This window comes from Alnus glutinosa, chromosome 10 (assembly GCF_958979055.1).
Source record: "Alnus glutinosa chromosome 10, dhAlnGlut1.1, whole genome shotgun sequence".
Taxonomy (NCBI): domain Eukaryota; kingdom Viridiplantae; phylum Streptophyta; class Magnoliopsida; order Fagales; family Betulaceae; genus Alnus; species Alnus glutinosa.
This window is the reverse complement of record NC_084895.1, coordinates 13,281,690-13,299,827: the sequence shown is the minus strand read 5'-3', so window position 1 is coordinate 13,299,827 and position 18,138 is coordinate 13,281,690. Positions and strand designations below refer to the sequence as shown.

General features: G+C 34.2%; 1 protein-coding gene and 1 long non-coding RNA gene across 2 annotated transcripts; both read right to left on the bottom strand.

The window, feature by feature from the left end:
- Positions 1 to 325: 325 nt before the first annotated feature.
- LOC133879061 (F-box/kelch-repeat protein At3g23880-like) lies at positions 326 to 10,076 on the bottom strand. The gene is made up of 3 exons (XM_062317613.1): positions 9,102 to 10,076; positions 6,150 to 6,488; positions 326 to 358 (listed from the first exon to the last, which is right to left on the bottom strand). Exons 1-2 carry the CDS (start codon positions 9,928 to 9,930, stop codon positions 6,151 to 6,153), a joined length of 1,167 nt encoding a protein of 388 aa, XP_062173597.1. The 5' UTR covers positions 9,931 to 10,076; the 3' UTR covers positions 326 to 358; position 6,150.
- Positions 6,646 to 8,305, bottom strand: LOC133880226 (uncharacterized). The gene is made up of 3 exons (XR_009902216.1): positions 8,207 to 8,305; positions 7,526 to 7,567; positions 6,646 to 6,894 (listed from the first exon to the last, which is right to left on the bottom strand). It is a non-coding gene; the product is annotated as an uncharacterized LOC133880226 (long non-coding RNA).
- Positions 10,077 to 18,138: the final 8,062 nt, after the last annotated feature.

The following is an 18,138-nucleotide window of genomic DNA, read 5'->3' as shown; positions in this document are numbered from 1 at the left end:
AATTAAGCTTTAAACAAATATGCAATCTATTGACTCTATTGATGTAATCTAAACTTGCCAGTTTATGAGATTTAATTAGTTGGCTTGAGGACTAGTCGTCATGCTACTGTGTGATTCCATTTTGTATATAAAAAGAAAAAAAGGTTGTCACACCCAACATTGAGAATTTTGACCACAAAAAGTCTTACTCCTAAATGTATCAAACTAGCCCCCACTTCACTTTTTGAGTTCATAATCTTCTCAGGATTGAAATCAATACAATAAATAGTCGTGAATTTTACATCATTCTTTTGACAATGTTATAAAAGAATGACATCTCACATGTCCCATTCCACACCAACTCATCAATCCATAGTCCCTATTTCACATGATCAAGATAGATCATCATGGTTATGAGTTATAGTTTTATCAAATAGAATACTCAACTTCATTACTGAATATGAACAATAATTTATTAGTCTAAAGGTGTAATGCCCCGATAAACTAATTAACTTCACGGTTCGCCTCCCAATCCCATTCCACCAAAGAATAAGATTCAGGGATCTCTATTCATAAAAAAGAGAATGCTACGCTGGGAAAACATCAGATATTTCTATCAACATTAATCATTACAACCAAAGCAACTACTAAGAATCATCACGTTAACTGAAATCATACTATACAAATTTGTCATTTTATTGTGAAAGCTAACAGGTTGCAATTTGCCACATTTGTCATATTTGACACGCTAGTTGGCACCTAATGTCTAATGCCACATCGATCAATAAGTTCCAAGTCATCCATAGGGAAAAACAAAACAAAAGGAAACAAAAGACCAAGATCTATGCATCACAAATGAATCTCCCATTAGGTTGAAACCTAATTTAACCACTCCATGAATTAGTCCGTAATGAATTAAAATCATAAAATGACTATCACTTTAATTCAATACCTCTTATCTTTCAGTACCCAATTTAATCACATTGATTATTCTCCTACTTGTGAAATCTCATTTCACCTTGTACATAAAGTTTTAGTAACTCTTATCCAAACACCCAAGCCTAGGATTAAGAATAACAAATTACATTAAATCTATCTCAGAGGATATTTCTTATCACTTTCATTAAACTAAATGATTTGGCTTCCTTCATGAGAAGTTGTATTCCTACCATGCTACATGTGATCACCAAACATACTGAGAATTTTGATAGCAAAAAGTCTTACACTTAATGTATCAAAGTGACTTCCAATTCATATTTGTGTTTACAATGCTCTCCAAATTGAGAGTCAATGCGATAAGTAGTCGTGAGTTTCACATCATTTTTTTGATAGTGTTATAAAAGAATGACAATTGATCACGTGGCTTGTTTAGCGAATTGTATCAACACCAACACATCAATCTGAAATCTCTAGTTCACCCGATCAAGATATTTCATCATGGTTGACGTGTTATAGTCTTATCAAATAAAATGTCAAGTTCGATTACCGACTATGAACAATAATTTAAAAGTCATAAGGTTTATGACTTAAATTTTCTGTGTGATAATATCATTACTCACACCTACATCATATACAATTTAACCTTTAGACCTTACATATACATGAGAAATAATAATTATTAAAATTATACATGTAAACAGTTTATATGCCCAATATTCATTAACTAAAACAATAAACAATAAATAAATAAATTTAATTAAAACTAAAGTCCAGTTACTTTATTTAATTAAACCCTAACAATCTTTTCACCGGTAGCCATGCTTAAGACTATCTGAAATCTCTTGGCCATTTCCTCTCATTTAGATTATGAGATTTGGCAAATGGACATCAAGATGACTTTTCTAAATGGTCATCTTGACAATGACATCTAAATGACGGAACGAAACGGGTTCATAGCTAAGAAACTAAGAGCATATGGAATGAAAGTTGCATAAATCCATTCGAGTTTAAGCTAGCATCTATGTTATGGTACATCAAATTTGATCAGGCAATCAAATCGTTTGGCTTCGATAAAAACCATGTTGAGCCATATGTGTGTAAAAGAGGTGTCAAGATAAAATAGCAACATTCTTAGTGTTTATATTGATGATATCCTACTCATTGGGCATGATGTAGGGATATCTTCAACATTCAAAATCTGGTTGTCTAACTAGTTTGATATGAAGAAATTAGGAGAAGCAAAGTTATATCCTAAGGATCGAGCTTTTGTGAGATTGTAAGAATATGATGTTAGCCTTATCTCAGGCTACATGCATATACAAGATTCTGTTTAAGTTTAGCATGCAAGACTCCAAGAATGGATTACTTCGCTTCAAGCATGGGGTGACACTTTCTAAAGAGCTGTGTCTAAAGATACCTTAAGAGGAAGAGCAGATGAGAGTGGTTCCTTATGCTTTAGTAGTAGGAAGCTCATGCATGACATGCTATGTACTAGGCCATATATTTGTATTGTAGTTGGCATAGTCAGCAAGTATAAGTCAAATCATGTATCACTACATTGGGTAATGGTTAAGCATATACTCAAGTATCTTAAAAGAACAAGGGATTTTATGCATGTCTACCATAGTGAGGATTTGATAGCAACTGATTATATAGGTTATGACTTCTAGTTTGATTGTGATTCCCGGAGATCCATCTCAGGCTATGTCTTTACCCTAGGTGGTGGAGCGACTAGTTGAAGTAATGTCCAGCAATCTTGCATTGATGATTCCACCATCGAAGCTAAATATGTTGTTGCATGCTCAAATATGAGAGAAGGGAATCACTACCCCCAATCTCAAGAATCCAGGACTCTCGGTATCATTCTGAGAGTCGATACTTTTTAAGGATTCCACAACCTCAGTGGAGAATAAGGGAGAAGCTCAAATTATGATTATATCAGCCCTAATGGTTCCCAAGCTTATAGAAGGATAAACAATTCCCATGTAAGAGGACTTCTACTTTGTTGGGGAGAAAACCTTTTTAATCCCAAGAATTGATCTATAGAACTTTGGTTTTATCATTGTTTCTCTGGAAACAAACAATTAACTTAAGCATCGGAGCTATCTCCCGCTGGTATGTCCTGGCAAGCTTTGGTCTTTACATTTTCTTATTTTGCAGGTGTTCAACTCATCGAGAAACTATTCAAACAAGATAAATTAGAACATTGGGCATATCCTTATATATATATATTGTGACATTTATGTATATGCAGTCCTTAAGTTATATTGAATATGGTTTAGGTGTTTTAATTAATTTATCACACAAATTATCTAAACCATAATGCCCTATGTCTTATAAACCCTAATTCATAGTTAGTGATAAGTTGGCTGGAATCATAACTCTTTTGCAATTTTCATTGACTCCCTGCCTTCCAAACTCCAAAGATGTCATATACTAGGATGGAAATTGGCTAGACGAATTGCAACCAATTCATATAGTAAATAAGAGAGGTTTTCCATGAAATTCACCTATTTGAGCAAGTGAGTCTATCTGCTCAAACAAGTAGACCCCATATGGAGTCACCTCTTTTGCACCCTTCTTGACACAACGCGTTTTAAAACCGTGATGGTCATGAACCTATCAGAACTTCGCAATTAAGCGTGCTTCTGCGAGAGTAGTACCGGAATGGGTGACCTCATGGAAAGTCTGGTTCAGGGAGAGCAAAAAATGGACAATATTATGTTGTTGGAGGCGGGTCGTTACAAAATCAAAGCCATGTCTCATTACCTGTCTAAATTAACTGCAATTCAATCAAAAAATTACAGTCAATCTCAATCCGTCATACACTAACTCCCCATAATCATAAAAAATAAAGTGAATATCCAGTATAAGTTGCATGCACTGGGCAGCAATTAATTATATACCCCTGCAGCATATACCACAAAAAGAAGACAATAACCCTTAGTTCACATATAAACGAGTAGGTAAGCACCAAGCTACATTTTACAGTATATAACTTTTATTAGTCTTACACTGATATATAACTTTGGAAAAGCTGCACAAAATCCAAAACTTCTTGCACCACATGCAGTCATTACCTATTTCCTAAAGAGCAATCTTGAATATAATCTTCCCATTCAGGGGCGGACCCACGTTTATGGTGGGAGGGACGAGTGTCCCCCCAAGAATTTTTAAAACTCCTTAAAAAATATTGATAAGTCCATTATTATTCTTCACAGTTCACTTTTCGTCCCCCCAAATAATTTTTTTTGCCCCTTAAAAGGGCAGGTTGAGGTCTACATGAAGTCAAATCCTTTCTTAGTTAACGATGACGTAGATTTTCACAATGCACAAAAAAATACAAATTTTGAAAAGTCAAATATATAACAATAAAATTATATTTCTTTTCACGCTGCACAAGACGTGCAGCTTTTCACACTGCACAAGCTGCACGTCTTGTGGATTGTGAAGAAAAAGGTAATAAAATGCCTTTCTTTCTATTTTTTTTACCGTAATAATAAAATGGCTTATGAATATAATAAAATAGTTAATTAAGAAAGAAACACTTATCTTTCACATTGCAACAAGTTTTATTGTAAAAAAATTTCTTCTTCATTTCTTTCTTACACTGTATGAAACAAGTTTCTTTTGAGAACGGACCTAGCACAAGGCTTGGGGCTCAAGTCGTACAAAAATTTAAAACATCAATAAAAAAATCAATTTTTTATGAAATACTCTCAAAAATTAATTTTGTTAACCTCAATTTTTTTTTTTTTTTTTTTTAGTTTCGTCCCCCCTCACTCAAGATTCTAGTTCCGCCCACTTGGCCACTACTTGGCCTTGGCCGCCACTTTTTTGTGAACTATACCGTTGAAGTCAATGAAAACATTGTTCAATGATATAAATTCTGCAAAGAGTATCAAAGCAAAGCAAGACCAACTTAAGTTAACGATCAAAGATTTGGTGCAGAAATTTTGAGTTCGCCTCTAGATGAAAATAAAAACACAAAGGTGATGTCCTTGTCAGTGTTCAAAAATGTAAGATTCTTAAGATTAGCTGCTTCTATATCAAGAACTACAACTTCATGCATAAAGCAGTGCTCCAATTTCAAATTTTCCAGGTTTGGACAACTTGAATATGGAAAAAGGTCTTAGTGGCTGAGCATGCCAAAATTCAATGGATGTCTACTACTTCAACCTAAAGGGTACCAATCTCAACCTTAAAACTCTAAGGATTCACAATAAGCAAGAAAAGGCGGCAACTCAAATGCATCAAAGCCAGCGAATATTAAGATCAAGCTCTTTGAGAGCACAGTTTGTGGCCACCAAGAGCAGCCCATTAAGTAAATGCTAACCAATCGCACTGCACAACAAACAGAACAGTTTCATATCAGACCCATCTTGTAAACTCATTGCCAACCAAGCAATGATCCAAATGGGCTTTGGTGGAAATTTAGGAAAACATTGAAGTACAAATGCGCCTCTATATTCTTAACAATATGCTTTAAGTGTATAAGATTTCCAGTTACAAGGAAGGAGAGGAGGTCATGAAAAACATCTTGGGGCAAGTTGCTGAGCCTATCATTGATGTCAAAAACCAAATGGGTGGCAATTAAAATCCAGGGTCTCTTGGAATTGGGCTGCATCGCTGAAATATATCACTCTTTTTACCTAATAAAAGTCTAAAAGCAATAAAACTACTCTTTCAGCCAATTTGTCAAACAGCTGGACCAAGTGGTAATTACTTAAATTCTTAATCTCAAATTAATCACAATAACCTCAATTGATGATTCAACCATATGCTTTGATTTTATTTTTCCTGCATGCTTTTGCGTTTTCGGTGATGACGGGTCATACCATGGCTGGTTGTGGTATGCTGGTGCCTTCCCTTGGGTTCGACAGGGAGAGTATGGCGTGTGTGTGGCCAAATGGTAAGAGTAGGACTGTGTGTGCGTCTCATCTAATGCGGGGGGGGTGGGGGGGGGGAGGGGGGGAGGAGAAGAGGATGGTTCCTGGGTTTATCAAAGTGCCTCTTGTATCTCCTACCTACTTTTATGTATGAAAATGATGATTGATCCGTATCAAACCAGCTTCACTCAACAAAATGGATCTCAAAAAAGCAAACTTACATAATAATGAAACACGAGCAGCAAAATTTAGGACCAAACACTCGTGTAAAACAAAAATAAAAAAAGACAGAAACATGAATTAAACAAGCTAACTAGCTAAGGGAATGGATTGGGGCCATACCTCACGGATTATCCTTCTCTCCATTGATCAAAACCGAACTCAGCTCATAGTCTACAACTGTTAACGTTCCCTCATACCCTTCAAACTGAAGATTCGTCTCTGTTTGTGTAAAAAGATCATACAAGACCAGCTGCCCCTCACTATTCTCCATGAACAACTCCCCCTTCTTCCAAAACCGCAATGGCCTTTCCAAATGCAATGGGAGTCCAATGCTAAGATGTCTAGTCCACGACTCTCTAACCCCAAATTCAAGCATAACCCATATATCCAAATACATCTCTTTCTTCTCCTTAGGAAAAGCCAACATAGCAATAGATCCATTCAACTTGTAACGCCCCGCTTTTACAAAAAGCGTAAGTGAAAATTTTCGAATTTCCACAAGACATTACTAACTTATCAGAGTTAAATATTGGCAACGGAATATATATAAATATAATACAGACTTAGGAATTAAGTAACACTTCAGAGCTTCTACTGAAATACCTCAAGATAGATATAATAAGTAAGTCAGCATAATTATACAAAGTAGTAGTAGTCATGCCTCACAGGGCATAAATAGTCATACAAGCCAAAATATCTAAGGTTTAATGACTACATAACAGCAGAATTATAAATATTGTCTTTAAACTAAGTTATTGAACTACAACATGGTAGTTCCCAAAAAGGGAGGCGGTCTCGCCTAAAAAACTAGTATCAGGAACCATCTAAGAGTCTGGATAGTCCTGATATTCTTCTTCTTCATATCCTGTATTATCACACAATACGGAGAGGAAAACAACAACACAAAATACTAAAGTGAGTCCGCTGTTTTCAATATTGATATGATTACTGATTTATTTAAGTAAATGCAACACAATGCAATAATATAAAGTAATGATAGTTTTATATGCACAGTTTTATTATAAAATGAATCATGAGCTTCTTGCATTCGATCTTATAGAGACGTAACTCTAACGCATAGATTTAAGGAAACATAATTCCATTTAATAAAGTCTAGGAAAAGTAATTCCTGTCTAGCGTGCTATAGGAGACGTAACTCCCGCTTATCGAGTTATAGGAGACGTAACTCCCGTTTAGCGAGTTCTAAGGAGACGTTACTCCTCTAACAATTTATTATCTTTTTGGCACAGGCAGATGTCACTCCCTGTTCCGTAGGCAGACGTAACTCCCTACTCTGTTGTTTATTAATATTTTTGGCTCAGGCAGACGTCACTCCCTGATCCGTTGGCAGACGTCACTCCCAACTTTGTTATAATTAAATTTATTAATTAAAATGACAAAATATGCAAATTTCACATGCGCAAACAATTAAATAAAACAGAAACCACAACATTATGAAAATTCAGCTTCACCCTCAGTAAGTAATAAATACTTACAGTTCTTTCTTTGCTTCAGAAAAGTGTTCACATAAATATTAGCTGCAGTATAATTTAATACCAATAATAGTGAATTAGTACAATTCACTTATAAACTCATATTAACACTATTTATATTTTTAACCTTTTAAACCATAACATAATTGCTAAAATCATTTAAACATAATAACAACATATAAAAATGGTTTAATTATAATGTCACATATTCCATATGGGCATTATAACAACATTTATAAATAATGACCAAAATATCCTTTTGCATTTTTAAAATATTTATGAACATAAGAATCGTTTTACCAACACTTTTAATCATAAAAGCTATATATTTATATAACATAACCAATTCCAATTGAGCTGAGTAACAACATTAATATTAGTAATGTCTAAAAATACTTTTAGAATATTGGGCGGCATAACGGCATAATTATGAATAATTCCCTTTATAAAATTTGGCAGAACAACGACGCTTTTATAACTAATGCTTAAAAATACCTTTCAAAACTTTTGACAGCATAACGGCACATTTAAGGAATACCCATTGAATTTGGGCATCATAATGGCATATTTGGTAAATAAGTGATCAACTTTGAACATAAACACATAATGAACATAATCAAGCCTAAACTAATGAAATCAAAACTTAAAGCATAAAATCAATGAAATTGATGATTGAAAGCTTACCAAAAGACTTCCTAGAACACACTCCAAGCCTTGGACTACACAAAAGCACGCAAAAGCACACTTTTCTCTCTCTTTGCCATGAGTGTGTGTGTGTGAAGCTTGATGGGTTTTTGAATCCTTATTTAGTTCTATTTATAAGGGAATGAATGGCTAGGATCAAGTAGACACTTTTTGATCTAATGGATGGGAGTTAGCCTTATCCTCCAAGGCACATGGGTGTCATTATTACTAAGATAAATATCTACATGCATTTGCATTTCATATGAATTTGCATTTCATGTGAATTTTGGCACATGGGTTTCATCAATACTTAAATCAAATAAAATCAAATAATATCTAATCTAATAAATTCTATTCTAACTAAATTTGACACCCCACAAAATATCTTAAAATCTCAATCATCACAAATCAAATAAAATCAAATCCAATTATAGCAAATATTTCTATCCTAACTAGATTTGGCACATGGGTTTACTAAGAAATGAAACTAAGTTATAAATAGGACTAATTGGTTACAAAATATCACAAAATCAATAGGGTGACGTGGCGATGACGTGGCAGAATCTACACATGCATGCTGCCCAGTCCAGGGGCAGTAGAGTCACGGTCACTTTCGGCAAATCTAGAAAACTCTGATTTTTATGAAATTTTATATGTAGATAGAGGACTCCGAGACGAGCGTTTTGGATTTTGAATCGACCAAAACGGAGTTCGTTTGACCCTGTTTCCGTTATTCCAAAGTTTAAGGTCTGTTTGAGTTTTTATTAAACTAAAACTATAAACACTTCTTAATAAATGAATATTTAACTTCATAGACATTCATATTTATTCTTTTACCTTATTAATAGGTCATAAATCATATTTTAAGATATTTTATTTAATATCTTAAAATATGGGGTGTTACACAACTCCGTGACCGTCCGCGTGTATTCACCGTAGTCACATAAAAAGCGAGCATCCGGAAACAGCATCGTTCGGATCTCCTCGTTGCTGAAGTCAAAAGCAAGTATTGTCTCGCTCACATGTTTATGTCTATCACATACGTCGTCATCATACCATAAAAAAAACCCATCCAATGCTGCGGAGTGGGAAATGAAAACTATCTCAAAGGGCACGCTCACATCAAGCAGCCTCCAAGAACCACGTCTTAGGCTGTATATTTCTGCTTCATAGAATCCGTATTGGTTTTGGTCTACAAGTCTAACCACCTTGAAGTCGTTGGATCCCGAGTCAAAACCGAACCCCACAAGCTCCATAGTGCGTGCGTATCCGAGGAGAAAGGGAGAAGAGCCGGCCTTGAGGAGAGCCTTAGGTTCTGATGACGTGGCGGGATTCCAGAGATAGATGTCGCTTCGTCTATAGTCCCTGACACAGACCAAGCCATTGCACAAAGCGACGATGGTATAGCTTGGTCCTGGCGGTGGTGGGAGAGTCAGAGGGGCTTGAGACGCGCAGTACTGGAGGGAGTCGTAAGAGCGGAAAGAGTGTATTAGCGTTTCCCAGTGGGATTTGTCTCTGGCGTGGAAGAGGATAAGACGGAGAGGATCACCGTCACCGGCGTTTTGGGGGAGAATGGAGTGGTTGAGGAGGTTTATTGAGAGGAAATCAGGGTTTCCTATGAGAGCATGCCAGAATTTTGAGACGCACTTGAATCGGATCAGAGATTTTGGAGGCAGCCTTGACAGTATTCTCACCACCACGGCCGCAGGTAGACACTCTGACATTCTTCCAAGTTCCGGGAGAATATTAGTTTAATTAGCGTTAGAAGAGGAAGATATTATTCATACTAATTATCGAAATAAATTCCAATGGAATTGCTTGACACTTCAAAAGATAAAAGAACCGAAAAGGAAAAGTCATTATGGTAGTAAATAATGGTTATCCAAAAGCTTGCTTTAGTCATTGCCGGCATGTCTTCTACTTTCTATCTATTCATCTTGGGAAAAATATAGAAAGGCTTGCGAATTAATAGTCGATTTTAGAATAGTTTTTTGAATTTTAATTTTAAGTGTATTAATATGATTCATCAAACTATAAATTTGTGCCAAAAAAGGTTATTTTTGTCTAAATATTCTTATAATACCCCTATTCTCCTAAAAACTAAAAAAAAATAAAAAATTGTTGAATATAAAAAAGACCACTCAACTAACCGTTGAGTTTATAATACCTCCTTAATTTTCAAGTGTGTTAAGGTGATCCATCAAACTACCACCGTGTCCCAAAAAAAGCCAATTTTTTTGATAATACCATTATCCTCTAAAAAAAAAAATTAATAAAAAAACAATTTTTTTCCTTTTTTTTTTTTTAAAAAAAAAAAAGAAATCTAAAATGTTAAAAAATTAAAACGTTAAAAAATAAAATTTTTTAATTTAAAAACAAAATAGAAAAAAGAAAAGGGGTGGCAGCTGGTTGGGTGGCGCGTGGCCATCGCCATGGCCTGGGAGTGGCTCACAGGCCACCCCCCAAAGGGGTGGCTGCCAATTGGTTGGCACCCCTTTCCTTTTTTCTATTTTTGTTTAAAAAAGTAATCATTATAATTATAATATTTTTAGTATAATATATTTGTATTTATTTATTAAAAGTGACACGTGTCCCCATCTTATTAACGCTGATGTGGCACATAACAGAATCTGTCAAATTTTTTCAGGAAATTTGACCGAAAGGATTGATTTTGTATTTTTGGCATACCATAGTGATCTCTGAGTTTATTTTGATACCACATAGAGTTAATTGTAAATCAGGTAAACCACTTGAACTAATTTTGTATTTCTCCAGTTTTTCTTAATAAGAGTGACACATGTCATCATTTTATGAGTACTGACATGGACATTAACGGAAACTGTCAAGTGTTTTGACTGCAGGGACTAAATTGTTATTTTGGCCTACCTTGATAACCTCTGAATTATTTGTATATTGCAAAGAGCGATTTGTGATTTAGGCCAATTATAGCGACTAATAATGCTTTTATCCGAGAAAAAAATAGTTTTTTTTTTTTTTTTTGGTATTAATCCACCCCTTGGTTTTTTTTTTTTTTTTTCTTAAATATATATTTTTATTATTAATTTTTTTTTAGAGGATAAGGTTATTATCAGGAAAAAAAAAAAAAAAATGGCCTTTCTAGAAAATAGTGGTAGTTTGATGGATTACTTTAGCAATGAGTCACTTTAGCACACTTGAAAACTCATAGGTTTATTCTAAAATCGATTGTTAGTTCAGGAAACTTTTTTATATTTAACCCCCAAAAAAATTAACCTAAACTATTTTTGTTAAAAAAAAATTGATAAATGTAAAATCAAACTCTGTGGTTGGTTTAAATTAAAAACTGCTCACTGCAGTATAAAAAATAATTCAAAGGACTTCAGTGAAATAACAATTTAGTCATTGTAGTCAATTCCATCAAAATACTTTACAGATTCTTTTAGTTTCAACGTCAAAACCAATAAAATAATAATATATGTCACTGTAACTAAAAAATATTAATATATTAAAATATATATTTATAAAACCAAATCATTCTCTGCAGTTAAATTTTCGTCAAAACACTTGACGAATTCTGTTAGTGTGCCACTTTAACATCAATAAAATGACGATATGTGTCACTGTTAATAATATATATATATATATATATAAAAGTCATTATGGTAGTAAATAATGGTTATCCAAAAGCTTGCTCCAGTCATTGCCGGCATGTCTTCTACATGCCTAAGCAAGGAATATTACTAGATATTATAGCATATTATTCACATTAATTATCAAAAGAATTTCCAATGGAATTGCTTGACAATTGAAAAGAGAAAAGAAAAGAAAAGTCATTATGGTAGTACATAATGGTTATCCAAAAGCTTGCTTTAGTCATTGTCAGCATGCCTTCTACAGTAGTTCTACTTTCTATATATTCTCATCTTTGGAAAAAATGTAAAAAAGCTCTTTAAACAAACAGTCAATTTTAGAATAGCTCCATAAATTTTGAAGTGTACTAATGTGACCCATCAAACTACTAAAGTGTACCAAAAAGGCTACTTTTATTGAAATATTCCTATAATACCCCTATTCTCTTAAAAACCATGGAAAACTACGTTTAAGCCCTTCAAACTATCAGCAATTTTTTAAGTAACCCTCTAAACAACCAACCCTCGCACTATGGCCCCCCAAACTACCAAAAAGTGTCAAAAAAGTCCAATTTATCGAAATACTCCTATAATACCTTTGTCACGTGTCATATTTTTAATTACAAAAATAATAAAAAAGTCCAATTTATCGAAATACTCCTATACTCCTATATATATATAGGGTTGGCCGGCCACCCCCATTTTGGCCAAGGGGGGTGGTTCGGCCACCCCCAAGGCTTGGCCACCCCAGACCAGCTAGTTTGGGGGTAGCCGAACCATGGTCGTTGGGGTGGTCGAGCCAAACCCTAACCTTTTTTTTTTTTTGGCACTAAAATAATTAAGCTCAGGGTACATATCAGCTACGGGGATCTCCAAGGGGAACTCGGTGTAATAGAAGATGGAGAACAAAGCAGAGATGTCAGAGACGACGTAGGACCAGACGACATCGGGGCCGACGTGTTCTTTGGCCTCGAGTCTGGTGAGAAAGAAGATGCTGGTGCCAATGACCGCGCCGATGCCAAACCGCGTGAGGTCCCACCAATTAAGCGTCTTCTTCATCTCGTGGTGGCTTCGAGCCTTGACCTCCACAAGCTCCGTGTGGTCAATGGAGCGTGTCAGGACTCGATCCTTCAGCCTCATCGAAGTCTCCTTCAGCGCTCTCTCGTAGGTGTCCTAGCTCCAAAACAATTCCTCAGGTAGAAAATCGTTCTTTGTGCATGAGCACCCCCTCCAAACCAGCCTTAGCCACCCCTACTTTTTTTAGTTTTTTTTTTAAAAAAAATTTATTTGATTTTTAAATTTGATTTTATTATTTTTAATTGAAAATATGACACATGGCAAGGATATTGTAGGAATATTTTGAAAAATGGGGTATTTTTGGCACTTTTTGGTAGTTTAGAGGGCCATAGTATTAGAGTTTATGCCCTAAATCCCAATGCACTATTGACATATAAGTTTATTATGAATAAAGTTGTTATTCACTTATCTATATTTGAGTATATGACATATGTTATTTTGCATGCTTAATATTGTTCAATGTATATTTTGCATGTGAAATGCCATGGATTACATTGAATATGATCTATAGTGTGAGTAAGGAGTTATCACACAAGATCTTAGTCCATAAACCTTATAGTCTTAAACTTATAGATAGTTCGCAGTCGGTAATGGAATTGGGCATTCCATTTGTCAAGACTGTTACACATCGAATTTTTGTAATTTATTTTAATCAAGTGAAGTTGGAGGCTTTAGGTTGATGTGTAGGTGTTATGAACTGAATGGACCTTGGGAGTTGTTTTTCCATGAAAATACTGTCAAAAGGAAAAACTCATACTCCCAATATTACTTATGATATTGATTCTAAATCATAAGAGGATTGTGCACTCAGATGTTAATTGTAGATCACTTTGATGCATTAATGGGTGATATCAAATTGATGGTCAAAATACTCGGTGCGTTGGGTGATCGTAATTAACATTGTGAGGAAAGCTTTTCTCAAGAAGGAATCCAAGTCCTTTATTAAAAGGATAAGAAATTTCCCCTTAAGGTTGACTGCATGGTATTGATTGTTCTAAGTCCCTGGTCGGAGCATTTTGGTATGAGATACTGGAATACAAAGTACATGTTATAAGGCTGTCACGAGTACGAAATAATATATAAAATTAGGGGACTCAAGAAAAAATAGGTAGATAATTAAATGACAGTATCTTGGCTTTAATTCTACCATAAAAAACTTCATGGAGGAATCAAAAGTCAAAATTAAATAAATTTAAAGGATTAATTGTTAAATCAAAAGTATAAACTAGAGTGCAATTACAATTGATCCATTGTTTAGTAGAATCAATTGGAATTAAATAGTGACTGGATAAGTCGAAAGTATTTTGGCTAGTTTTTATTTTTTCCTTTAGGTCCCTCATCAAACTAATTTAATTTAACAAAATCAGGCTTTTTATTTAATGTGCTAGATGTTTTTATTTAATTAAAAACATGAGTTAGAGAGAAACTGTGCATTTGATGCAAGGGGAGATTGGGCTTTGGAATAAAACCCAAGCCTAGTAGCATGTATGGGACGCATGGGCCAGGGAGCTTATCCCTAGCCCATGTGTCACATTGAAGTGGTGGAAGGCTAGGATGAATCCTAGCCCTAGCCGTCCACCACTTGGAGTTCCAGTCTATCTAAAATTTCATTTTACAACATGTCCCACATTGCTTGTATCTCCCAGTCTCCTAGTATTCTGAGCCTAAAATAGATATGCCTGTAGCTCTTCAAAGGTAAGCAATTTTGCTAATAGTTCTCTAGTTTTAACCTAAGAACTAATATTCTTGAGTTAATTCTCAAGAATAAGTTTAATATTTTGAAGAGCAAGATAAGAGCCCACGCTCTTGGTTATCATCAGCCATTGGTGAGAAGATCTGAAGGTTCATCACGCTTTCTTCGTTCGAGGAGTAAGGAGTTTAATCTTGCCCATATAGCCAAGGAGTGGCAATTTAATTTTAAACACATTCAAGTAAGTGTTTTTGATTTGCAGTTTATTTTAAAATAGCATTGTTCTTTGCTTGTTCTTCATAAAGTTTGTTCCTGGATTTGGGAATTTTATTTTTCGTTGCACAATAATGTTTTTGCTAACTAATTCCCAATACATAGTGCATTGAGGACCCTGTGGCGCTATACTTTGGATACTTCTACTGAGGCTCTTCGTTGGGGTTGTAGGTTTGTCGGACTCGAATAGTCCATGTTTTGTAAAGTCTTTTGGTATATGGCTTGTGTCGCTTGTGACATGTATTTTGTACAGCCATTCTTTTGTGTAACTATTGTTTTAATTAAGCTCTAAACATATAGGCAATCTATTGGCTCTGTTGATGTAATCTAGACGTGCCAATTTATGAGATTTAATTTCTGCTGCATAGATATTTGTCTCTGATATATCAGGTACATATTATGGGACATGTACTATGAGTTGGATGGGTGACTAATCATCATGCCATTGTACGATTCCATTTTCTATATAAAAAAATAAAAAGGGTCGTCACACACAACACCGAGAATTTTGACTGGAAAAAGTCTTACTCCTAAATGTATCAAACTGGCCCCCACTTCACTTTTAAGTTCACAATCTTATCAGGATTGAGAATCAATACAATAAATAATTGTGAGTTTTACATCATTCTTTTGACAATGTTATAAAAGAATGACATCTCACATATCTCGTTTAGTGCATTGTATCCACACCAACTAATCATCCATAGTCCCTATTTCACATGATCAAGATAAATCATCATGGTTTTGAGTTATAGTCTTAACAAATAGAATACGCAATTTCATTACTGAATATGAACAATAATTTATTAGTCTAAAGGTGTGCCCCGATAAACAAATTAACTTTACGGTTCGCCTTCCAATCCCATTCCACAAAGAATAAGATTCAGGGATCTCTACTCATAAAAAGGGAATGCTACGCTGGGAAAACCTTAGATATTTCTATCAACATTAATCATTACAATCAAAGCATCTACTAAGAATCATTACATTAACTAAAATCCTACTATACAAATCTGTCATTTTATTGTGAAAGTTAACAGGTTGCCATTTGCCACGTTTATCACATTTGATACACCAGTTCGTACCTAATGTCTAATGCCACATCAGTAATTTCAAGTCATCCATAGGAAATTAAAAAAAAAAAAAAAAAAAAAAAAAAAAAAGGAAAAATAAGACCAAAATCTATGCATCACATATGAATCTCCCATTAGGCTGAAACCCAACTTGACCCCTCCATGAATTAATCCGTAATGAATTAAAATCATAAAATGACTTTCACTTTAATTCAGTACCTCTTATCCTTCAGTATCCAATTTAATCAAATTGATTATTCTCTTACTTGTGAAATCTCATCTCGCCTTGTACATAAAGTTTCAGTAACTCTTATCCAAACACCCAAGCCCAGGATTAAGAATAACAAATTACATTAAATCTATCTCAGAGGGATATTTCTTATCACTTTCATTGAACTAAATGATTTGGCTTCCTTCTTGAGGAGTTGTATTCCTACAATGCTACATGTGATCACCAAACATACCGAGAATTTTGACCGCAAAAGGTCTTACACTTAATGTATCAAAGTGACTTCCACTTCATATTTGAGTTTACAATGCTCTCAGAATTGAGAGTCAATGCGATAAGTAGTCGTGAGTTTCACATCATTCATTTGACAGTGTTATAAAAGAATGACAACTGATCATGTGGCTCGTTCAGTGCATTGTATCAACACCAACACATCAATTTGAAATCCCTACTTCACCCGATCAAGATAGATCATCATGGTTGATGTGTTATAGTCTTATCAAATAAAATGCCAAGTTCGATTACCAACTATGAACAATAATTTAAAAGTCATAAGGTTTATGACTTAAATCTTCTGTGTAATAATCTCATTACTCACATCTAAGTCATATTTAATTTAACCTATAGACCTTACATGTACATGATAAATAATAATTATTAAAATTATACATGTAAACAGTTTATATGCCCAATATTCATTAACTAAAACAATAAATAAATTTATTTATTTATTTAAAACTAAAGTCCAGTTACTTTATTTAATTAAGCCCTAACAATCTTTTCACCGGTAGCCATGCTTAAGACTATCCGAATTCTCTTGGCCATTTCCTCTCGTTTAGAATATGAGATTTGGCAAATGGACATCGAGACGACCTTTCTAAATGGTCATCTTGACAAGGACATCTAAATGACGCAACTGATGTGAATTTTAAATGTACTCGCAAGTGCACGAATCGTTAGCAGTTAATGGATTGCAAGTGCGAGGTCGATCCCATAGGGAATTGTGTTTTTAAAAACAAATTTATGACTAAATTAATCTAATCCTAACCTAGTTCCAAAAATTAAGAGATTGTTTTTGTGAATAAAAATCAACAACATAAACAAAATTAACTAGAGTGAATGTAATCAAATAAAAAAAAGCACTAAGGTATCGGAATCCACATTCATAAACTCATGGCAACATATATTCCCATGATCAATAATATTTCTCAAAGTTCTCACAATAAAATCTTAAGTATGTTTTACTTCTACTTCAAACATTTAATCAAAACCATCCCATGTATCCATTCTTTACACAAATCACAAAAGAAATCCAATTTAAATCAAATCATCAAGTGTATCCGTAAATCATAGCAAGATATCAAATTTAAATCAAAACATCAATTGTATCCGTAGAATAAATCACAAGGGATATCCAATTTTTTTAAACAAAAAAAACCAAGCACAAACAATTTTATGAAACTATCTTAAATCATCAAATGTATCCTTGAATCAAAAAGATATCCAAAAATCATTCCACAAAATTGAATCGAAGTAAAACAATTGGAAAATCATACTCATTAAAATTGAAAAATATTACATCACATGAGAATAATGTTGCTAATCATAAGTGAGGCTTCATCCTTAACCTTAGTTGAGGGTTTAGCTTCTCATGACTAAAAATAACATGCTAACTTTAATTAAAAACATTAAAATAAAAACTTACAAAAAAAAAAACGTTGCAAGAAGAACGAAGATGCACGAACTACACGAAAATTTGCTCTCTAGCTTCACACACTTTTTCTTGAGGCTTAGAGGTCTATTTATAGGGAGAAAAAAAAAACCCTAGAAGCCCTAGAATTTCTAGTAAAATTGGAGGTTAGTCTTCTAGTTTGAGTAGGAGACTGAAAACTCAATCGAAGATGAAAAAGATTCTAAATTTGTCTAGATTTGCAGTCTTTTATTGCGAGACACTTTTGACATAGTAAACGTCCGAATTGGAA